The sequence below is a fragment of the Bradysia coprophila genome, chromosome IV (genome assembly GCF_014529535.1).
Source record: "Bradysia coprophila strain Holo2 chromosome IV, BU_Bcop_v1, whole genome shotgun sequence".
Classification (NCBI taxonomy): Eukaryota; Metazoa; Arthropoda; class Insecta; order Diptera; family Sciaridae; genus Bradysia; species Bradysia coprophila.
This window is the reverse complement of record NC_050738.1, coordinates 6,069,867-6,095,680: the sequence shown is the minus strand read 5'-3', so window position 1 is coordinate 6,095,680 and position 25,814 is coordinate 6,069,867. Positions and strand designations below refer to the sequence as shown.

General features: G+C 34.5%; 1 protein-coding gene across 1 annotated transcript; it reads left to right on the top strand.

Annotated features, from left to right (window-relative positions):
• The first annotated feature begins 18,894 nt into the window (after positions 1-18,894).
• Positions 18,895-24,427, top strand: LOC119066006. Its single transcript, XM_037168223.1, has 2 exons — positions 18,895-24,372; positions 24,416-24,427. Exons 1-2 carry the CDS (start codon positions 18,895-18,897, stop codon positions 24,425-24,427), a joined length of 5,490 nt encoding a protein of 1,829 aa, XP_037024118.1.
• The last annotated feature ends 1,387 nt before the right edge of the window (positions 24,428-25,814 follow it).

Genomic DNA, 25,814 nt, shown 5'->3' with positions numbered 1-25,814 from the left:
ACAATATTTCGATGGTGGTTGGAACTGAAATATAATGATGGCACATAATATGATCGCAAAAATCGGACTGCGCATAAACAAAAGATGCCGTCAAATGCAGACAAATTTTTTGTGAAAATGGAAATAAAGAACAAAAGCGGTGTCGTTCCGGATAAAGAAATGAATTAAAAAGAAAAAGGGATTCTTGGAGTGATAAAAAAAGACGAAAAATATTATATTCTGATTTGCGAGAATAATATCAAGGTTTTCATCTCTACATTTTTTAAGAGAGGAAAAAAATGTCGGGAATTTGAATTAGCTTGAGGAAATTCTTATGCAGATTTTTCGGTATATTTGCGCAGGAAACGAAGGATCCGTCATAAGTTTGGCATTACTTAGTTTGTAGAATGCTTTAGCCTGTGCAGTTGTATTGGAATTCGAATCAAAACCTCATGACTAAACGAACAATTTTAACCAAATCCGAAATTTTGTCAAGTCTTTCAGCATAAACCGTTCGCGTTGTTTAAAATTCATGACGAACAGACCGTTATGAAGAGACTGTTGAAATAACGATGAGAGTCCCACGGGACGAACAAACCAAACAATATTATTAATTTCTGGTACATTAACAGTTCGGCAAAACAAAAAAAGGCCACTGTTCGCCGTGAACTGCCATCAATTTTATTTAATGAAAATATGTCTGCAGTTTCGTTAATTTATTTCATCATTTGCCATTATAACCACCCTCAAAACTTATTCAGTATAATAGTTAGCCAGAATTTTCCGTTTTTCATCTATGAAACGTATAGTCTTTATTCCAAGACAATAATGATAGCACTTATAATACACAGCACCTTTCCACAACTTTAGAGTTTTTATGTGCGCGGGCTATCAAACATTATATATATCATAGAGTTTGGTTCGTGCTTGGAATCGGTAATTAATGAAAATATTCATTAGCAACACATGCATACTGTTTTACTATAGTTTTCTATTACGGAGACGGCAGAGATGGATCTTGATGAAGACGTAGAACAAAAAAAAAATTAATATCGAAAAATGGATGATGTGGAAACGTTTCGATTTTGGATATAATAATAACTTTCGAAGTTCTGTACCAGTAACCAGTTGCCATTATCATTATGGGTAAAAACAATAAATGGGAGGAAAATTGATATTGGGCAGGACGAACATTTCGGAAATTATGTATTGATTAAGTCGTTTTCTCTAAATTAACATAGAGATCGAAAGATACTCTATGAATGAATCAAAGAACAATAAGTGAGCGACTACTAGCAGGGCTTATTATATTCAGAATTTCAATTCTTAAATTCTACAAAATTCTGAAAAATTCTTACCGACTCTGAAAATATTGAAATTTAAAAATTGTAAACTGACCTCATCATGAGAATTTGGTGGGGTTTCGTTTGTTTATTTCGTTCTATTTGTTCCACATGTATTCCACCACATAGACGTAGTGTTTGTCTTTACGTTTCTTCAATTCCACACGTACATACGTGTGAGTGAAACGACACTCTTTACGCTTTTTTTGTTGAAAACATGTAGAACGATGTGCACTGACAAAAAAGTTTCGAAAAACTCAGCTGGAGACAAAGTTACCTGCTACAGGTGAGTTTTTCGAAACTTTTTTGTCAGTGTGTAAAACAATTAAAACTGTAGAATGTTAACCCCAATAGCAAACTTAAATTGAGTTGAGTTTAAGAATTATTTCTCAAAAATTCTTACAGTCAGAGGCATTGAATTTTCAGCATTAATTTCGTTCAGCTGTTTTTCAGCTGATCCACACAAACCATCAAAACTGTTTATACGTCTTTATAGGGTTTTACCAGTAGCACGCAAGTGCGTGTATCAGCTTATCCGTATAAACAAATATAAACAGTTTTGATTGTATGTGTGGATCAGCTGAAATACAGCTGAAGCATATTAATTCTGAAAATTCACTGCCTCTGACTGTAAACTTAAATCTTAAAATTTCATAAGCCTTGAAAATTCATAAAATTTCCGGGCACTGCACATATCCTGAGACTACATTTCATAATACTTTACTTCAAACGAGAAATCATTTTTAGGAATTAGTAGTTGTCGTTCTTGGACAACTGCGATTCCTTGGGATGTGTAGGTTTCCAAATTCTTCTAATATACAAGTTCTCAGCACAATGTGCGATGTTTAAAAAGAAAAACGAACCTTCCGAAAAATTCATGATTCCGTCAATTTCGTTTATTGGAGGTTTTGCTATGCAGAACTTTTAATTTCTTACAACAAAACCATTAAATAGGGAAATAGGGAAAGAGATAGGGAAAACTGAAATGGTATCAGCTACTCATGCAAATACTTAGAGTAATTATACACCTTTCGTATAATTTTACACCAATACATGTATACGTTGAAACTTTCCCCAGTACAATTTTTCATTTTTCATTCATCTGTTATCGATAACGACGACACAAAAATGACAAGTTCTGGTTAATATGGTCCTTTATACAGTAAAATTCATGTTAAAAAAATTGAAGTACAAGATTTCAAATCAACCGATTAAAAATACTTTGATCGATTAAAGTAATAGACCCGATAGTAATGTTGATCATATGCTTACCATCTGTAACAGGTAAAGAGGGCAAACACATACCAATAAACATTTCGTATTTCATTACTTACTCTTAGTGCAAATAAGTAATTCTTTTGAGATCAACTGAGGTCACGGCAGTGTAAAATTACCCCTTTAAAATTACTTTACTCTGCCGTGTTAAGGTGAGATTGATTGATTGATACTGAAGACATCGACAGTGCCGCATCTTCATAGGGACCAATTGGATCATAGGGAAAAAGACAAATTTTACCACAAAAAATTGCCTAATTATGCAGGTAAAGAGTAATGGGCGCTAGAGAGTTGAATGGTGGTGCTGAATACAGATGCGGCACTTGGCATCGATGTATCTAATATCATTGAACAAAACCTGTTACAGTCATTCGATAAAATTGCTCTTAGAATTGGACTATGAGTTCAAATACCCCTTATGTAATATTAGATTGATTTTTTAATGGTCCTTCACAGCATCAACGGTAAAATTATTCCTTTGTAATAGTCTTTGTTCCTATGTTTCACCTTTCCTAATAAAGACACTCATACAATCTTTGTCTCTGTATATTGAGAATTATGTGAACTAAATTCTGTTGAAGTTAGAAATGATTATTGTTTTCACACAGGTAACAGAGTGGCGGCTTCATATATTTTTTTAATTTATCGACTCTGAGCGAAAGAATAAACTCCGTTTATTTAATCAGTACAAGGCCATTGACGTCCATCAAAGAGGAAAACATGTCCGAACAATCCGTGCACGTACAGTTAAAAGCAGAAAAAAAAATGAACAAAAAAATGTGAATAACTTTCAATAATTTATTAAAAAATATCATATCAAACCCAACCACATTGATATAAATATATAAATAATATTAATAACAGTCAAGCAAACCACTAAAGCAAAAAAAAACAACAACAACAACAAAACAAACAGCAATATGTATCTCGAAACCAGAAAACTCACTGCCGATACGCACACCAAGCACTACTTTCAATACTTATGGAATAATTCCTTCGACATAAAAATGTAATGTACCATCAACGAATGTGCGCAATTATGCTGTTGAAGCGGTCAAACGCAAAACGATTTAAAATATTCAAACAATCCTTTATTGGCAGAATGATTGTTTATGCAATCTTTTGATCATATCCGACACATTTTACGTGTGTATGCTCGACTATCTCGGTCATTCGTTCACCAAAAACTACTATCAGTCGGAAACGGTTGAAATATCTCCATCTTAATCATCACCCGACTCTAGGGCAAGAGTAGTTTCCAAAATAGCCACAGAAAATTATTCTAAATTTCTACAACAATTTCATCGAATCTCGTCCCATCGACATTAATATTTCTCAACGTTGAAACAATATATACCAAATGTGCTGTTAAGTTTGTATACATAAAATATATGCATTACGCACAAGGTCGGCATTTACTCAAAGGATTGAGCGCACATATATGAGATGAATTGATTGTGCGTTGTGCGCCGCTTTATCTTGCTACTGTTGTTATTCGTTAATCTTTATGTTTCATAAGTTTTGTGCTTGACAAAAAACTCTTCAAAGTCAAATCACCTAAAAGACAAAGAACTTCAACTTTTTGTTTAACGTTTTTTTCTTTTTTAATTTATTCGACATTTTTAGATTCGTACAGAATATACACAACACACGTTCTATTGCAATTTATAAATTAGAAACGGTTATTCATCTCCTATCGACATACGATGGCAACAAAAATAGCAATTTAAGTGCTGTCTAGAGTTCTTAACAATAATGAAGTAAAAGATTTTCTAACAAACATTAGGATATTTATATTCTAAACAAAAGAAGTAAAAAGCTTTCGCTTTCGCCCCTTGAATTGACATTCCTTTACTTTCGGTCATCTTAGCAAGCATACAAAACTTAATACATAACTCTTTCGGCCTACTCAATCGATACGTAAATAACTATTTCATGCTTCGATAATAATATTTCGGTTGATAAAAAATATAAAAAAGGAGATATAAGTGGAGATAAAAAAGTGTGATGTGGAGATATGAAACTCCAAAATGGAGATAAATTCCATAGAAAATCGGAGATAAATTCCATAGAAAATTGGAGATAATAAAATCTAATTTCGGAGATAATAAATTGTATTTTGGAGATAATATAACTAGATATGGAGATAACAAATGTATGGAATGGAGATGAAACAAATTAAAAAGTGAAGATAATAATTTCAGAAAAGGAGATATCATCAGAGATTAAAAATTTAAAAACGGAGATACCAAGTGGAGATAAAAAAACTAAAATCAGAGATAACAAATTTAAAAAAGGAGATACTATAACTTCGTTTTCAATCAAATTATCTCCATTTGTTAATTTTTAGCCCCGTACGAAGTACGAAGGGGCTTATAGGATTACGATGCCGTGTGTAATTGATGGAATTCGAAGCAGACGGTAAGGACAAAGTGTTTGCCTATGTTCATAGATGACGAATCCGCAATAAAAATTTGGGCCGTCTGTCCGTCTGTCCGTCTGTCCGTCACGTCGATATCTTGAGTAAATCAAATCCGATTTCAAAATTTTTTTTTTCCCTGAAAGATAGTCAAAATAGTGAGGCTAAGTTCGAAGATGGGCATATTCGGGTCGGCCCTTCGTGAGTTAGGGCCACCTAAGTGATTTAAGGTCTTTTGGTGATATTTATGGCAAAATAAATGATGGAAATGTATATGACACGGCAAATGATAGGTATTGTCAATACCAATCCAGGAAAAAAAAGTTTTTTAAAATCGGGTGAGTGGACCGTGAGTTAGGGCCTTAGAAGTGAAAAGCTACTAGGGCCCTATGTGTATTTTACATAGAACTCAAGTAAATTTCATTCGTTTTTCGTAATTTTTGTGTCATTTGGAAGGTAATCAAAGGCCGAATAGAATGTTGTTGAAAAAAAAGTTAAATTTGGGTCCTCGGACTAAGGCCGCTACTAGGGCCCTATGTGTATTTTACATTGAACTCAAGTAAATTTCATTCGTTTTTCGTAATTTTTGTGTCATTTGGAAGGTAATCAAAAGCCGAATAGAATGTTGTTGAAAAAAAAAATTAAATTTGGGTCCTTGGACTAAGGCCACTACTAGGGCCCTATGTGTATTTTACATTGAACTCGAGTAAATTTCATTCGTTTTTCGTAATTTTTGTGTCATTTGGAAGGTAATCAAAGGCCGAATAGAATGTTGTTGAAAAAAAAATTAAATTTGGGTCCTCGTACTAAGGCCGCTACTAGGGCCCTATGTGTATTTTACATATAACTCGAGCAAATTTCATCCGTTTTTCGTAATTTTTGTTTCATTTGGAAGGTAATCAAAGGCCGAATAGAATGTTGTTGAAAAAAAAATAAATTTGGGTCCTCGGACTAAGGCCGCTACTAGGGCCCTATGTGTATTTTACATAGAACTCGAGCAAATTTCATCCGTTTTCCGTATTTTTTGTTTCATTTGGAGGGTAATCAAAGGCCGAATAGAACGTAGTTGAAAAAAAAATAAATTTGGGTCCTCGGACTAAGGCTGGTACTAGGGCCCTATGTGTATTTTACATACAACTCGCGTAAATTTCATCCGTTTGTCGTAATTTTTGTTTAATTTAGAAGGTAATCGAAGGCCGAATAGAATGTAGTTGAAAAAAAAATAAATTTGGGTCCTCGGACTAAGGCCGGTACTAGGGCCCTATGTGTATTTATACTCAATAAATTAAAATTTTAGGGCTATTTGAAATTTTTGTTTCATTTGAAAGGAACGTCGTACGGTGCTTCGTAATTGCGCTATGCGCAATTTCTAAGATGTACACATTCCATAATAATTTTACTTTAACTACATTAACCGGCGCAATAGGCTTACGGTCAAAGTAGGGTGACAGACGCACTAGGGTCACGTACGCAATAGATATACGGGTTTGTACGGGGCTCAGTCGCAGCAAACGCTCCGACTGTTCTGATGGCTCGTTTATCTCCGTTCCTTGTTATTTAATCTCAAGTTTTAGTTAATTTATTTTTTTACTGCACAAAATTTTTTTATCTCCATTTTTCAATTGTTTATCTCCACTTTTACTATTTTTTATCTCTGTTTTTCAATCTTCTATCTGCCGTTCATGCTTCGGGCAGAAAATAAGGTAGTCTCGAGATTTTTCTCCGGTTTTCGGCCCCTTACATGAAATTTTTTTCGTGTATCTGTTTTGGACGATTGATTTGAGGCACTTCATTCGGGTCCAAAAAAGATACACAAATAACTAATTGTGTGATACGCCCGTAGTTACAATAAGAATAAAGAAATGATTACGTTCGTTTACCTTCGAAAGTTTCCGATTCATGAGAGTTATATAGATTCCTTGATTGATTTATGTTAACTGTTATCTTCGTTAACTTCAAGCAACGCATTCCAAGAACAGGCACGTGTCTAAATTCGTGTCTAATTTTCACTGACCTCGACTGCCTGTCATCTTTGTCTGGTTGATTAAATTATACTCGCTCAGTGTACATCATAGATTAGGCAGAGTAATAGTACATTACTATGCAAGGGAAGTAAAGTGATATCTCGTATCCAGATGAGAAAAAGTATCCGAGGGCGGTAGCCCGAGGTACTTTTACTCATCATGATACGAGATATCACTTTATTTCCCGTGTGTAGTATAACGTTTTACTATGCGAGTGATGTAAAAGCTATTGCATATACATGTAATAGCCTTATTACATGCAGCATAGGGGGGTCCAAAAAATTAAAGTGTCGAGGAAGTTGTCGGACCCCGAGGAAAACAAACCTTTATGGCCTCCTGATAAAAATTGTATATGGGGCCGATGCGATCCGAGTTGGTTTATGGGTAGCTCAAGGACGAAATATGTGAAAAAACGCTGAGATTTTCCATACATTTTTTCCATTACTTTCTATGGAAAAAAATTTTTAGCGACAAGATCAAACTTTTTTGGTCCAGACAACTTAGATTAGATGCAAGAACAACAAAAATTCGTTGTTTTCATTTTTTGGAATTTTTATATCGTCTGGACACACCTAACAATATACAAAAATCGACAGATAACTTCCAAGTAATACAAAGTCAGGCGAAGTCACTCTTTAAATTAAGTGTTAGGTGTCGTTGTAAAGGTAATGACAGTGGCTTTCTAACGAGCCCACACACAATAAGTTTCAAGTTGGTGTCTTGACGTAACAGTCATTTGAAAATTGTCTGAATTCACGACCCTGACATTTTTGCACCAAATTCGATTTCTATATAGCTTCAAAAAATTGTTTTCGAAAAAATTTCTTTTTGCGATGAAAGCTTATGCCATAAGCTCTCGTTAGATATGAATATATCCGATGCACATCCCATAAATGTTTTGGAAGAACCCAAAGACTGGGTGAACAGATTGGGAAACTTTGACTGACTTGGGAGATGCGAATGCACTTACAAATCATTAAATCGGTCTCTTTGGATTATTCTGAAGTGAAATAATCCAACTCACCTGAAGAAGTGACCTCAGCATCTGTTAGTTACGTTCAATTTTTCATTAACCCTCATTTTCGTGGTTTTTCACATATTTCGTCCTTGAGCGACCCATAAATCAACTCGGATCACATCGGCCCCATATACACTTTTTATCAGTGGGTCATAAAGGTTCGTTTTCCCCGGGGTCCGCCAACTTTCTCGAAACTTTTATTTTCCCATACGATTCTGGACCCCCCTAATGCAGCAGCATAGTAAAACAAAAAAAATTTTACTTAAGTGAGAATTACGAAGGACACACAATACTGATTGAACAGACGATATCTTTGTTTTTTTACCAATTTCATTCATCTTCAAAATTTTCAGCATTTCTGGAGTATATTTTGAGGTTTGTTCACATAATCAGAAGTGTTTCGAATTAGATTTAAATGTATTCCGATTACACCGTGGTTCGAATCTTTATACACGCGATTTTCAATTAAATATTTTCTGAGATGCAAGTTATCACGACATGAAGGGTTTAACCTCCCATCTTCGATATTGTCAAGTATCAAGTTGTTATTTGTTTTAGTATGTCCATAATTTCGATTCAAGATTGGAATGGGTATATGTGCCAGATGTGTGAATGGTCCTCAGTTCCTCTCTACAGTTATGTCCATATTGCAGCTGGTGAGATATTATCATATCAGGCAAAAAAGTAATGAAGAAAAGAGTGTAATTTCCCACGGTGAATAAACGATACACTCCACCATTCGTAACAACGTCATTAATTAAAGGAATTAATATAATCGCTGAATGATGTACTATTTTAAGTAAATGATTACAGACGCAGTTATTATTCAAGAAAAAAAAAACTTCGAGTCAACGTTTTTTCGTCTTGCCATTTTACACGAAGACGACAACGACATTAATATGGAAGATGATATGATGCGATTAAGATATTTTTCATAAATGCATTATAGATAAAAATGAAATGCAGCAATAATGTTTTATAACATACACTGGATGCTGTTGATTAAATCTATATCAAGAAACATGCATTGCTGTTGATCAAGAAAATTTTCACTTCGTTTTATTATTTAAGTGGACAAGAGCTTCTTCGCTGCTTTGCTCATGTCGATGCTTTTTAGTTTCAACCAACTTTCTGCTAAATTTAAAATACAGCCAACGTCAGTATAAAGCAATTTTGTTTATATGAGTGGACCAGCTGACAAACAGCTGAGACGTCACTATTATATTGAGATTGATGAATAATACGACACTTTAAAAAACATATTAATTCGGTTAAATATTTCGGAATATTTTGTTGCAAAATTCTTTAGTTAAGACTTTACTGTAAGCAACCTTTTACATACAGCAGACATATCATTAGTAAAATTATCACATCTATTACTTCTTCTCCATTAAACCATTTTCAAAAGTTTGATACAAAATCTTTTACTTCAATAGTTAAAACAAAGATTTTACTATATTAGATCTCATTAATTAGATACCATCTGCTTATTTTTGCTATCGCAGTGGACAACAGATGACTTAGCCCATAAGGTAGTCTGATTACTCTCTGTCATCTGCAATCGACTGGAAAAACATTTCTCATACAACTTTACCTTAAAGGGGGTAAAGAGACTTCAATAAATGCATAAATCGGAACACGGTAACATAACATCTCATATGTAATGACGTGGATTGACCTTGCATAGAACGACAGTACAGTATGTCCGATGGAATATTCTAATCGAAATGGTGACATCCTTTGCCGCAATTGAATGGAAATTAATGTCATATTCGTTGATTGTGTCTCAATTTTATTTTTCAATTATTTTGACGTTAGTGGAATATTGGTTACACCACATGGTCTTGAAACAGAGCAAGAATGAAAAGTTACGTGGAACACAGTAAGTGCGCCTTCCATTTCCACACATAACGCAAATCTGGTCATTTTAACGCACAGTTTTTGACATTTCTTGTATGAAGTCTGCGGTATTTTGTCCAACAGTCAGTTGAAAGTATTCAAATTACAAGCATTTGTACTCTAATAAAGATTTTAAATAAAATCTCATCGTAGGTTATCCCAAAAACTTTAAAACCGCCAAGGCTAATTTAATAATTTAGTGATTGAACCTTACCATCAACGCACCTAATATATTGAAATAAACAATCTAATTACAGAAGAAAAGAAATAAATGCTTAACGGAATAACATTATATTTCAGTGACCTAGCTAAGCGTTATTTGTCTTTCTGTAAAACCTTACAGAACATAAAACATAAACGACATGCCAAATAAACACATGTTTGTGGATAGCATTTTAAATGAAACTCGATTAATAAACACGAAAAACTGAAAATTTCATTGAATTCAATTCTTGAATCGGTTAATGAAATGTTATAAATCAATTTAAAAAAAATATTGCAAACAGCAACAACTAATTAATTCAATGATACTTAAACTATATTTACAAATGCTTACAAGCAATAAATATCACATTTTAGCTGTTGAATTAATAAATAATGTTTGACTAATATTTTTAAAATCATTTTTTTTTATTTCAATAATAAATATTTCATGTTCAGTTTCACTTTTTAATTAGACATCGTTCAGTGGAAAATCAATCAAATGAATGATTGCTCAACATTTTGAGAAACTCATCAACCGAAATTCTGAGAATCAGAAATATTTTCGTTTTTATTCATTTTTGAACTCAATAAAAGAATCGATCGGAAAAATGATATCAGATTATCAGGCAATGGACAGGATGGTAATGTCACCGTTTTCTTTTTCATTAAAGATTTAATAATAATAATGTAATTTTACAGTTACATCATTTACGGCTTCACTTGGAAATATAATTATTAGTAGGCATGGGCGATAATGATAATGATTATCGATAATTATCGATTATCGGTAATCGATAATTATCGACTTTTTTTTATCGAAAATTATCAAAAAAATATCGATAATCGATAATTATTGATATTTTGATAATTATCAAGATATCGATAATTCGATATATCGATATTTCGGTTCGAAAATCCGATATTTATCGATATATTCCAATATATCGGTATATTATCATGAATTTTCAGATAAATATCAAAATATCGATATTTTGATAATTATTGAATTTCGATATTTTGATAATTATCGATAAATATTAAAATATCGATAACGATATGATTTATCGATTATCGATAATTTCTTTCGATTGATATTATCGATAATTTTGAACGTCTCCCATCCCTAATTATTAGTTATCGCCAGTGAAAGTGTTTTCTAATTGAAATAATATAAACAATTTTGTTGGAGAACGGGATATAGAAAACCTCGCAATGTACCTGCGTAAAATAATTCCAGAATACGTTCGAAAAAGTTCTACGGTGGAAGAATTATAAGAAGTAACATTTTCAACGATGTACAATCCAATCGACGTTATTCATTCCACATCTTCCGCATGCGATTTACACGTTATAATACATATACATACGTAAATGTCGTAACCCCGGCAATGCATGTGGAATGAATAGCGTCGATTGGATTGAAATTGTTTCTTCATATAATTCCGAGACTGTAGTCTGAAGTGTTTTTTATTAGACAAAATTACCTTTGTCAGAAATATTGCTAGATTTGTTCTAGGCTTCGTTCAAACTTGACGTCATATACTGGGTGGTGGAGGATTAGTATAGAAAATGAAGAACTAGGGGTTTCAAAAAGATAGGTGACGAAAAGTCTGCGTTTTTTTTTAGAAAAACGTTTTATGTAATTCGGTGACAATCTACTCGTTTAGTGCCTAAAAACCATTTATCATTCGGTGGCATAAAAAACCATTATATAACAAGGGATACAAGATTCAAAAGTCGAGTTTTCGTGTAAATTTTGTTGATCTGAGACGGAGCCGAAGTCAATAAACACACGAAAACATGAATTTCAATTTTTATTCCGAGTTATGTAATTTTTACATTCTGATAGTGTGAGACGAATGTTAAATAATTCGTTGCCGAAACCATGTCTTATCAACTTTTCTGTATTTTCATTCCGTTATAATTTTCTTAAAGATTATGAAAATTTATGATCGATTTCTGCCATTTCTACGTAAGAGTGGCTTTACATAATTCCTATGTGTTCTCTAACATAATCACTGTCCCACTGTGTCTTATAACTTTGCTTTCCTTCCATTTCCCTTTCTTAAGTGGCCACACAAAATGTAACCATTTGTGATGTAAATATGAAATCGACTGTGCCCGTTTGAGAACATGAGTACAAGAATTCATCGTTGATCGGAATTTCAGCAATTAATTTGTTTTTACAACATCATTTTTAGTGTTCAACAACAATTTTTAGATAATTTTTCTAAGGTTCTACAATATTTTTTCCACCCGATCATTCGTTGTTGATGTTGTTGTTGTGTTTTTTTTAATAAACAAGGTAATACACCTAACCTACACTCTCCTTTTTTTTCCTTGTATATAAATTTATATTTATTATATTAACTCCCAATTTCTTGCATGCACAAGTATATCACGTTTTGCATGATATTGGCTTTGCTTCCAGATCAATATCGATAAGATATAATGCGATTAAATCTGCTGCTTGTTATAAATAAATATAAATTGGACGAAGAGTAGTTTTTAACGTTGAAGAGTGTATAAGTTCAACATTTGTATATTATATGTATGATACAATCTAAACCTTTTCTGCTGGGTTGTATGTTGTGTTTATGGAACAATATTTTTTTCTTCTCTGAAGGAAAAATGTATTGGATGGTGATGGTTAAGAGGATCGTTCTTTTTTTTTTCTTCAATTTTTTATTTTCTTTCGTTATCGTGTTGTACCAGCAATGTAATATTGATGCTACTCACGCGTAACAAACTTTAATCACTTAAAATTATATAATAACCATTTGTATGGTAATAGTTAACGTATCGGACTTTATGCATTAATGAGTTTGGAAAGAATTTTCCTATTAAGATTGATGATTGATCTATCTGTCTTTGTTGCCCTGATCAATCCAATTAGACGTGACTAATGCCCAGTTGTTAAGCGAATGAGAACTATATGAAGTCCATTTAACAATTTCATTCATCTCCACAATTTCTTATCATCAGGATCCCGACCAGAGATCTGTATGGTCAACCGTTTCACTCCTGTGCAAATTCCTTCAACAAACCAATTTATAAATTTAATTTGGCCAACAAAAAAAAATCAACTGCGCGCTTAGTGAGACTGACGAACGTGACCGAGGGTAAAAACATTTAATTCGCTGCAAAGCATCTATGAACATACCACATTATTTAACATTCCATTTAACCGGCGCCTGAATTAAAAATATTTTTATCTGCAAATAACTCAAACGATCCTGATAACAATTAAATTAATTATTGACATAACAATTAAAAATGCGAGTAAAGCTCTCGTCTTTGCTGCTATATGGTGGCATTGCTGTGTGTTGTGTTGAATATAATATATATTTTCAGTGACTGATTAATTTAAATTAATTTCTCCATGACCATATAATGCTTGAATAAATTATTTTTATTCACATTATTGTTTACTTTTTAGCTTTATAATAATACGTTTTACTGTGCACATACATACGTATGTGATGTGATATTATGTGATGTGTAGGTATCCACTTGAATAAAACTGCAATTTTCAGCGTTTTAGCATTTTATTTTATTTTTCATTAAAATCAACGATTAAAACGAATGAAAAATTTTACAAAAGAAATGCCGGCGCGCATCACATCAAACAACAATAAATATATTTAAAACATTTAATTGGTCGATTTAGCGCATGCTAATTCTTATTGTTTACTTTGTTGACCGGATCATTATATGGTTTGATAGAGCTGCACTAAGTCGATTATGTATATAGTTTGCCCAGTGTCATGAGTACTATCGTTAAACATTTAAACCAATTTTAAGCGTATTTCTGCGAGCCTCGAAGGACCTTTACGAGCAATTTAGAGCATTTGTCCAAGTAGAGCTAGATCAATTTTACAAAGGCTTTCCTTTATCGACTTTGATCAATGATCAACAAGTGGCCTGATTAATATATCTATTTTCACGCTTCAAATAGATATTTGCATCACTGGGAGAAAACCACGAAATTGCATCGTTAACCGAGAACTTGCTGAACTTGTTTTAACCTGTCAAGGACGGCAAGCATATTAATAGTTTTACAATCTGATCTATTGCTTCATTTGATCGAAGATTTTCAGAGATTGATTTAAGAAATCTTTTACTTCATTTGTTTTGAACATGCTTGTTGCCATATAAGACCTCATTAGTCAGAGCTTGTCGTTTATTATTAATGTCGTTGTCGATAACAGATGACAGCTAGCTGTCTGTAACAGGTTAAAACTGATCTGATTAATTGGTCATGCGACGTTATTACACGAGGCGAAGGTCTGCATTTCTAAACGCATATTCTACGACGATTTCCGCTAATAACATTTTTTATTGGGCGGAAATGGATAGAGCGTAAAATCCTCAAAAATAAATCTGTTTCCGCCGTTTAACAAAAATTTTCTAGCGGAGGCAGACGGAGATTCTAAAGTTCAAATTTTTTGGTGCATCACCATTAGTATGCAGGTGTTCACTCCTTGGACTCTTTGCAAGTACTGTGAACATCGTTTTTTTTGCTCTCCTATAAAACGATGCTTTCGAATAACTTTCGGCGAGTGTTTTCGTTTCATAAAGCCTGAAAGTTTCTATAATAAATATCTCTTCAACAAGGTCTTCATTAATTAAGATTCCCTTATATCCGAAAAAACCCAACAAAATCCAACAAAAAAGGATCACTAATACTAATTAGTATACACGCCATTATGCAAATACATGTAACATCTGCCACACTATCAGAGACGTCCGAACCATTTCAATCGCATATTTATATGGCAAATAACAATGCTCAAAGAAATCTTAAGCACGCGTCGCCCATGCTACAATGCCAACGATAAAATAACTTAATATTCTTCCAATGCAACAACGTCTGTAATTATATTGGAAAAATTCACCCTCTTTTGCATTTTTTTTTGTTGTTGTTTTTTTTGGGGTTGTTAAACTTTATATGCTCAGACTGTGTGCAGTGCATACTTTCATCATCTTAACGAAAAAGATCAATAAAGTTGGTATAATTTATTCCGCAACACGTCTCCAGCAAACAGTGAAAAGATAACTTGGCAGTACAGTAAATTCAAGAAAAATGTAATGAGTTCAATGAATTGCACATCGTTAATAAAATGCACGAAAAATCGGCAGCGAGGGTAGGAGGAGTGCAACTAGAACAATGAGTAGTCATTGTGGTTGAAAAGCTAAAAAAAATGTTGGAGCTGAGCTCGCTCGAAGTATTGGGAAATTTTGTGTATTAGATTGCTTATCAGGAAGTAGAATGCATGCTGTTTTCATGCTGTTACAGCAAAATATTTGTTAATACTAAATGAAGTAAAAGATTTCAACAAAAGTAAAAGATTTAATAATTAAATATGTGTTCTGTTTGGACTACCATAAACAATGTAATTCGTTCTCAATGAGCTCTGGCGCTAAAGATGACGATTCAGATTTGCTCAAAACAATTACTGCCATAAGTGTACTGAAAATTAATATAGAAAATCTACAAGGGCTGAAGAAACGCAGTTTTAAATTTGTCCCGTTCACGATATTCTAGAGTACGAGTGAACTTTATTTTTAGTTCAAATGTTCACCCACTGATTCACTCAAAATTTAAATTCTGAAGCAAACTTACGACGTGAATTCTGTACTTTCTAAGAGATAGTCATCGTACTGCTAGAGATCTAAATTAAGATCCTGGGCAACGCACCGATCAAAGTAGGCTATTCTTTTTCATACAATGGCTATCAAAAAATTTAAAAAAATTGTCAACAGGTGGGTTTTTGGCCTTCTAATTGAGTGATGTCAAAGTCAGCTTCGGTGCTTGACAGTGCTTTGTCCTGGGCCATTCACGCAAAAATGTAGCATCAATTTTTTGAAAATGTATCGGGCGATGGATGAATGCCTTCTTCTGACCACTCCTTTCCACTAATAAACGTGTGTACTTTATGAATTAACCCCCACTCGAAAAAGTGATAAAGCTTTACAAAATAGACAACCAGTCAACGACGAAAATAAACGGTGTTATGTTATTAGCTTTCTTTTGTATACATAGCAAAATCTGTGCTAAAACGATTTTGTATCAAACACTCGAAAATAGATGAAGTAATAGATTCAACGATTATATTGCTTATCACGACAATAGTTAATATTTCAAGCGTAGTGTAGACTGAATTGCTAGTTAGCTTTTCAATAGCACCTACATTGTAGCTAGAAATGTCTCTAATATTTTTCCTATTTTTTCGAAAGAATATGTGAATCCGTTCCGACAAGAGCAATTTAACAGATACAAAACAGTCGTATTATCTCATTCTTTCGAAAATCCTCGCTCCAGAACATTATGCAACATTGTAAGGCGGAAAATAATAGCATTGGTAAGTAATTAGCATTTCATTAAAAGAAAAGAATTATGCTCGCTGTGTGATTGTAAATAAAATAATGAGCAGTTGTACAAATCAGCAATGTAACTTTAATAGAGTAAATTATGGAAAAAGAAATCAGATAGAGTTATGCCAACAAACTTCTTTAATATGTTGATGAAACAGTAAATCGTCCATAATAATAAGTGCAAAACAAGGAAATATGATCTGACGTATTGTGTACGATATGATCAGAACAAATTGTATATACTGGCTAATTGTTCAGCAGGCTGCTCATCGGTGCATAGCATAGCAAAAATATTAATTTGTATTTGAACATTAAATACTTGAATTATGACTTTTAGCTGGTATGTTCATAAAAAATTAGTTATTCTATTCTCGTTTCGTGTTTTAGCACAAATTTCACTGGTCAGACTTATTGTGCGCGCCGATCATCGACACAAAATGGAATATAGATTTAAGTACTTACAATTCTAATCTTTTTTGTGATCAATAGACGGGTTCAGGTTGTTACTGAGACTCTCGTCCGAATAAGTTCAATTAATTTTTCTGTTCTATAGTTCAGTTGGATCCGATCTCAATACATGGAATTTGCATTCAGCCCGAGTTTATTGTTAAAAGAAGTGAGTAGTGTCGTTGACAACAAAAAATGAGAAAATGTTCGGTTCTTGTACTTCTTGCATGCATACTATAATACTATAAAAAGTCAGAAATGAGTTGGGCTGTTTATAGCAAAACAAATGAAGTAAAAGATTCTCTCTCGATTTGACACGCATTTATTTTGTAATAGGTTCATCTAGATGTTAGACTGTTAGATGAATAAAAAACATAGGGTTCCAACTTTAAGGCTTCCGCTTTAAAAGAGGTGGAATAAGTGCGATTGCAGTTTTACGGTGATACCAAAAATACGATGTGTATCAATTTATAATAAACTCACCATAAATTCAACTCAAACTGAAGACACCAGACTTTGCATTACTTCAGTGTTAATATATACTTTGGGCACAATTAAAAAAAAGTGAAATATTCAGTGGAATATGTTAATGCTTGCAATGATAATGATATAAAATTATGTAAAATTTCTATTCAATTAGATCACATATAATAATTACAATATGCGCGCGCATCTTCATGCTCGCGCATGCGCAATGCATTAACAGTTCAGTCGATAGAATTGTTATACTTGAATCATATACGCGACATTATGAACAATTATATGCGCGAATGTAAACATTGCAATCATTAACGTGTAATATGAGATGCATTAAGCGAAATATGTGGTAAAAAGATGTTAAATGATTTATGGTATTCATTTCTTGGAAATGTTTATAATAAATTGTCTTTTTTGGAAACATTTATTCCGGATAGTTTTCGGTATAAATGTATTAACCAAATTATGGAAAAGGATGAACGTCACATCCGGTGCATTGCTTTATTACTATGTGAATCAAGCGTAAAAATACTTCCCACGATAATTATAAGTGATTGTAATTATAACAATAAGTTCTTTGTTTAGAATTAGTATAAATACTGTATCCATTCAATGGATAAGATCAGAGTTTGAGGAGAGTTTGAGAAGTAGTCAAACAGGAGAGTTTGAGAAGTATTCAAACAGGAGAGTTTGAACGGTAGTCAAACAGGAGAGTTCTTGTGAAAGAATCAGTTAATAAAGTAAAGTTTATAATTAAAATAAAACATCTTAGTCTTTTTATTCGATAAAAGGATAACCGTAGGAAAAAGCTCCTACGGGTTAAACATTGGTGACCCCGAACGCTTGAAATGAGCGCGAGTAAAAATTAAAAGTTAAATGTATCAGAAAGAATTGAACATATAACGAAGGAAAATAAATCGCGGACTGCAGCCGTTGATTTATTGAACAATAAAAGTGTAATACAAAGGGTATTACGCAAAAAGTGCACTTAAATCAACACGGTGTGTTGAAATAAAAAACAAGTAACGCGGTGTGTTATAAAAAATAAAAGCTTATGTTAATCCACAAACAGCACGATCTGTTAAAGGAAAAATAAAGTGACACGGTGTGTTGCAAAAAATAAAAAGTTGAATTCAAAATCCACAAACGGCACTGGCTGTTAAAGTAAAAGTGGGAATTCTTAACTAAAAAATAACGCGGCGCGTTAAAATAAATACAGTAGTATTGGAAACTACGTATTGACATAGTTTGTCACAGAGCGTGAGAGTCCAAGCTATAATAGAAATAGTACTGAGACCCACTAGAAAAGAAAGTAGCCTTGCAAACTACAACTCGACACGGTGTGTCATAAATATTAAAAAAAATAAATAAAAACGCGGTGCGTTAAAATAAATAAAATAATCCCGGGAATCGACATAAGGTCAAATTAAAATGTCTAAAGTAGACGCAGCGCTTACGGCGCAAAAATCGATCGGAACCAAGGTTCGATCTAAATTAACAAGCTACAATTCGTTACCTATTGAGAGGAAAAATTACGAATATGTAAAGCAATTGATTAATGAAGCTGAAGAACTTCGGAACGAGTTCAACAATAATAATGAATTTTTGTGCAGAACTGCGTTGTTGGACAGCGAACATCAATACTTCAAGGCCAACTACTACGACGAAACGATAAAGTATTTCACTGAGTATAAGGCATTGATGCAAAAAACAATCCATGATTTACAAGAAGCAAATCCAGAGCAAAAAACCGGCAAAACTGGAGACCATGTAAACCTGGATAATTTGTTTAAGCATGCAAACAAAAATCCTAAAGATATCAGCAATGCGACTGATACTACCTCAACCAGAATGGGGTTATTAATGCAGCGGCTCAATGATTACATAATTGCAGTGCATAAAGCGGAAAGCGAAAATGATATTGATCAAGCCAGAACGTTGGCAAATATCATTAAAAGCTATTCGAGAATTATAGAAGTGCAGTGCGACATAATTAGCAGTCCAAGCTGTAACATACACGATTTCTTCGATATGACAGATGAAATGACAAGAATTATTGAGAAGTACGAAGCCTCGAAACCTTCCAATCCAGCTAACTGGCAATCATCGGCGAAATTACCGAAATTAAATGTTCCTCTATTTTCCGGGGAATACGTCAAATATAAATCATTCAAGGAGTTATTCCAACGTATGATTGGCGGGCAGCAGCAATTGGATGACTGCGAAAAATTGGCATACTTGAAAGGGCAATTAAAAGGTGAACCTTTAAGATTACTTTCAGCGTTGCCAATAGAAAATGCCAGTTACGCTATCGCTTGGAAAACGCTCAATGACAGATATGAAAATTGTCACTTGATAATGGTGCAGCTAATGAGAAAACTAAAGTCTGGGCCAAAAATGGAAAGATACGTCGTCGAATCAATGAAAAACATCACAGATGAAATCAGTGAATCCATTTCATTGATCTCCAACATGGGAATACCTTGGAATGAGGATACTGACATGTTGTTCTACTACATAGTAGAAGAAAGAATCGACAGCATAACTATGGGTCATTTCCAAAACAAAATTGATGGTCCACCCAAATTGCGTGGTTACAAAGAATTACTGGAATTTTTGAAGCAACGTATCAGCATTTTAACGGTGGAATCTTCAAACGAAGAGAAAGGCAACAAAAAGCCTGCAAAGAAAATAAGTTTCCGGGAATTTAAAAGCCAGGATACACCTAACCAAAAAACGTCATTGGTTGCCACTCCAAGCGCGTCCCCAAACATCTTTAATGCCAACAAGAAATGTGATTGCAAAGAACCCCACTACATATCGAAATGTCCAGTATTTGCTGCACTAAACCTAAAAGGCAAAATGGAAAAATTGAGGAATTGGAAGATGTGCTGGAATTGCCTAGTAAAAGGGCACGAAATACGAGATTGTAAACAAAAAAATAGTTGTACCAAGTGCAACAGAAAACACCACACTCTAATGCATTCGGAGAAAATGGCTACGTCATTATTGGGAACAACAACTAAAAATGAGCATCTTGATCATGTGTTCTTGGCAACCGCAATAATTAACGTCATTGGGTCAAATGGACAACCGTGTCAAGCCAGAGCATTATTGGACTCTGGTTCCCAAATAAATATCATAACACAGAAGTTATGCAACAAAATTAAAGCAAAATCAAGCCAATCAAGCTTGAAAATTAATGGAGTAGGATCATCGCAGGTGGAATCAACAAAACGAGCAAGTTTTGTTATTAAATCAATGGCATCTGGATTCGAGGCGAATCTAGAAGCGTTCGTCCTAAAGGAGGTCAGCACGTGTCAACCATTGAACGAAGTAAACACAAGCAGATGGAAAATTCCAAAAAATATCAACTTAGCTGACCCTAAATTCAACATACCAGCAGCAATTGACATCATCATTGGTGGAGAGCTTTTCTTCAAACTAATTTCCATTGGACAAATCGAGATTGGAAAATCCTTACCAGATTTGCAAAATACGGTGTTCGGTTGGGTAGTAACTGGAAAAGTGCTGGGCCTACAACAGCAGGAAGCTTTCGTGGGAATGGTAAATGAAACTCAGCTCGAAAAACAAATTGAAAAATTCTGGCAATTGGAAGAACGCTACAAGGTCAAGAAACCAATGACTGATCGCGAAGTAAATTGTGAGGAATATTTCGACAAAACTACTATGAGAGATAGTGACAATGGAAAATTTATTGTGAATTTGCAATTCATAAAAGAACCATCAATGCTGGGCAACTCGAAAAATATGGCCATAAGGCGATTCCTGTTCTTGGAAAGACGATTCCAAAAGGATCCGGAGCTAAAAGAGGAATACGTTACTTTTCTACGAGAATACGAAAACCTTGGGCACATGGAACGAGTACAGTTGGAAAATATAACTGATGAGAATTATTTCATACCTCATCATGCCGTTAGGAACCCATCCAGCAGCACAACGAAATTTAGAGTAGTTTTCGATGGATCGGCAAAAACTACAACGAATATTTCACTGAATGAAATACTGGCTAATGGTCCAATGCTTCAAGACGACTTATTTTCCATATTAGTTCGTTTCAGAAAACACGCGATAGTGTTTTCAGCGGACATTACAAAAATGTATCGCCAAGTAGAAGTGACTGAAAGTCACCAAAAATGGCAGATGATTATTTGGCGAGAACAACCAGACCAACCATTGGGATTTTATAAACTAAAAACATTGACATATGGGCTAACATGTTCTTCTTATTTGGCAATAAAAGCACTTCAAACATTGGCAGAAGAGCACAAGAACGTCTATCCTGAAGCCGCAAAAATAGCAAAATCAGATTTTAACGTTGACGATGTTATGACTGGAGCCGAAAATGTGGAACAAGCGCTAGTGCTACAAGAGCAATTAATACAGATGTGCAAAAGTGGACATTTTGAACTACATAAATGGTGCTCCAATCATCCAATGTTATTGGAAACAATACCAGCAAAGAAGCGAGAAGTAAGCCTGGAGATCAATGCAGAAAAAACAGAAACGAAGGCATTGGGAGTAAAATGGATTCCCAAAGACGACATTTTTATGCTTTCGTACGTTCCAAAAGAGCATAACAAAGTCACAAAGCGGACAGTCTTATCGGAACTATCACAATTATTTGACCCACTTGGCTTCGTAAATCCGGTAGTCGTGATGGCAAAAATATTCTTGCAAGAGATATGCAAATTAAAATTGCAATGGGATGCAGCAGTACCAATGCACATGAATAGCAAATGGGAGCAGTATCGAAACCAACTAAAAAAGTTAAATAAGGTGAAACTACCCAGGCGCATATTGGTGGATAATCCGTCAGATATACAACTGCATTTATTCTCGGACGCAAGTGAAGAAGCATATGGAAGTGTTGCTTATCTACGGTCGGTAAATTCAGACGGAGAACGGCTAGTCAGCTTGGTCTGTTCTAAAAGCAGAGTTGCCCCGATAGTGCAAACAACATTGCCAAGGCTGGAATTATGTGCAGCGCTACTAAACGTGGAATTAGCAAAAAAGGTTGAGCAAACGTTGCAACTAAATATATCTAGCACTACTTACTGGACGGACTCGGAAGTTGTCTTATCATGGGTGTTATCAGATGGAACCTACCGCACATTTGTCGCCAACAGAGTAGCTGAAATAAAAAGGAAAACTCAGCCGGAAAATTGGAGATATATCAATACGAAGTCTAACCCAGCAGATTTAGTGTCACGTGGAATGACACCTGAAAAACTGTTGGAATCCAAGCTATGGTGGGAAGGACCAGAGTTCTTAAAACAAGAAAAAGAAGATTGGCCAGAAATGAAAGCCTCATTCATCAGAGAAATCACTGAAGAAAAGCAAATTAAAACGGTGCTAACAGCTTCAGTACCAGAAGCCAATTTCATAGACAGGATCAATCATAGAAATTCTATTCGAGTCCTTCAACGAATTGTGGCGTACGCGCTGAGAATGCTGAGAAAAAACAATGGCGAACGAGAGCAATCAAATGAAACATTGTCGATAACGGAATTAAAAGCAGCGATGCGCGTAATACTCAAACACGTCCAAAAAACCTGTTTTGCTGAAGAATTGGATTTGCTAAGCAAAGGAAAACATTTGAAAAGTCGATTTTCTAACTTTTCACCAATCTTAGACGCAGACGGTCTAATACGAGTCGGTGGAAGATTACGAACAGCCGAAATTTCATTCGATCAGCGACATCCAGTATTACTACCAAGGAAACATTATGTGACAAGATTAATATTGGAGCAGCTACATCGTGAAAATATGCACGCCGGACCACAAGCACTCTTAGCGATAGCTATGCAAAAATACTGGCCAGAGCAAGGCAAGCAATTGGCGCAAGAGGTCGTGAAAAATTGTGTCCTCTGTGTAAAATCGAAGCCAAAAATGATGGAGCAAATCATGGGAGATCTGCCTAAATCTAGGACAACTATAGCACGAGCGTTCTACAACGTAAGCGTAGATTTCGCAGGACCGGTTGAAATTCATAGCACCATTCGTGGAAAACGAGTAACTAAAGGATATATTTGCATCTTTGTGTGCTTCACGACAAAAGCAGTTCATATGGAAGCCGCAATAGACTTGTCCATAGACGGGTTCATTTGTTGTTTGAAACGATTTGTCGCACGAAGGGGATTACCAAACGCAATCGTGTCAGACAATGCTACTAACTTCAAAGGAACTCATAACCAGCTGATGGAGCTAAAAAATGTGTTTTCGGACACAGAAAACCAGAAAAAATTGTACGAATATTGTCAGGATCATCAAATTGAATGGAAATTTTGTCCGGCAAGAAGTCCACATTTTAACGGATTAGCAGAAGCTGCTGTCAAATCAGCTAAGTGGCATTTGCGAAAAATTTTACATTCTGCCAGACTCACTTATGATCAACTGGGAACAATCACAGCCGAAATTGAAGCAATTCTGAATTCCAGGCCGTTAACACCGATGTCCAACAATCCCGACGATTTACAGCCATTAACAGCTGGGCATTTCTTAATTGGAGGACCACTGACAGGTCTAGAGGACCGAAACATCTCAAATGGTCCCAAAACAAAAATTTGGTACAAAATGATGGAAATGCGAAAGGAATTTTGGCGGCGATGGTCCACGGAATACTTGGCGGAATTACAAAGCAAACGAGGCTGGGTAAATATTTTCGGAAGTGCTTTGAAACTAACTACTGGAGTTATGGACCATGATGACAGTGAATTGATCCAGAAGCAAGTCGAATATTTGAACGGAACTTATCAAAATGCAATGAAGTTAATTGCTGATCAGACAACAATTCAAGACATAACACAAAATATAATCAAGCGTGATGAAGTGAATGTGTCAAAGCAATACACATTAGTTCACAACGAAGTGTTGGAATTAAGGAACGTTACAATAGAAAATTCGCATTTTGATTCACTATCAATTCAAGCCTTGTCGCTAATTGAAAACCATCGCGAAAGAATTAATGCTATTATTGACGTAATTACTCATGTTCGTCATGGACATATTTCAACCATACTGATTACCCCACAACAGTTGATGCAACATTTGGAAAAAATGTCAGGCGAAATCAAAAGAAATTTGATGATACCTGGAAATGATGTACAAACTAATTTGGTACATTTGTATAGCATAATGAATGCGGAAGTAAGCATGGGCAAACGAAATCTCATCATAAAATTAACAATTCCATTGATTGAAAGAGAATTTTATGACATGCACCATATAATACCAGTTCCTTTTCGAAATGACAAAAATGCAATGCGCATTATCCACACAACGGCGCAATATATTTGCATTAATAATCGTCAAGACAAATATTATATGATTTCTCATAATGAGAATGCAGCATGCAAGGCGTTTGTTGACAACATTATTATATGCGAGCAAAAACATATGCTGTATAATATCTACAATGGTTCAGCGGAATGTGAAATGGCTATATTTACCCACACGACAAAGGCTATTTCTCCAAGATGTGCATTAATTCCAGTGCTTGGAGATCAAATATGGTCTAAGCTGCATACGCCAAATACGTTCTTGTTTACAACAAAAACCAGGACAACCTTCAATATCATATGCGGTAATAAAGCGACAACGTGTTACGCGGAAGGAGCGGGCATTGTTCGATTGGATCCTCAATGTGTACTACAAGCAGCGAACTACGAAATTACTTCGGAAAATGATGTTGATTACGGAGAACTTCATATTGTCATCCCTAAGCTAAATATTTCCGATATTCTCATCGAAATAAAACCCAATTCATCAAACGAACCTACACATGAAACAATGCAATTGGACGAACAGATGGCGATATTGGAAAAGGCAATTCACAATCAGAAACAACAAATGCAGACATTCCCTACTATCAGCGTCCATGACATTCACCACTACACAATGGTATATGTTATTGTAATTTTGCTTATTGTTTTCATTAGTCTATTTATTTACTGGATGCTCAAAGTAAGAAAACAGCAAAGTTTCACAATAGAAACAGTTCCAGTGACTAATATAGAGAAAATTCCAAAAGACGAATCATTAAATGTCACTTTTAGTGCATAGTCATATGTATGTTATGGATAACTGACCTAAATTTTATTTTTTGAATTAACTACTAACTGTGTGCATGTGTGTGCATTTCTTAAGGAAACTTTTGTTGTTTTCATTGCATTGTATACGTATGTATTAATTACTTGAAAGGCAGCTTATGATTTTTCCATTGTGTGTACTTGCCTATTTAAATTTTTCATGCTAAAAAATTGAAAATTTGAGTGGAAATAGAATACGCAACGGTCAGGAGCAAGTTAATTCTTACATATTATTGTAAT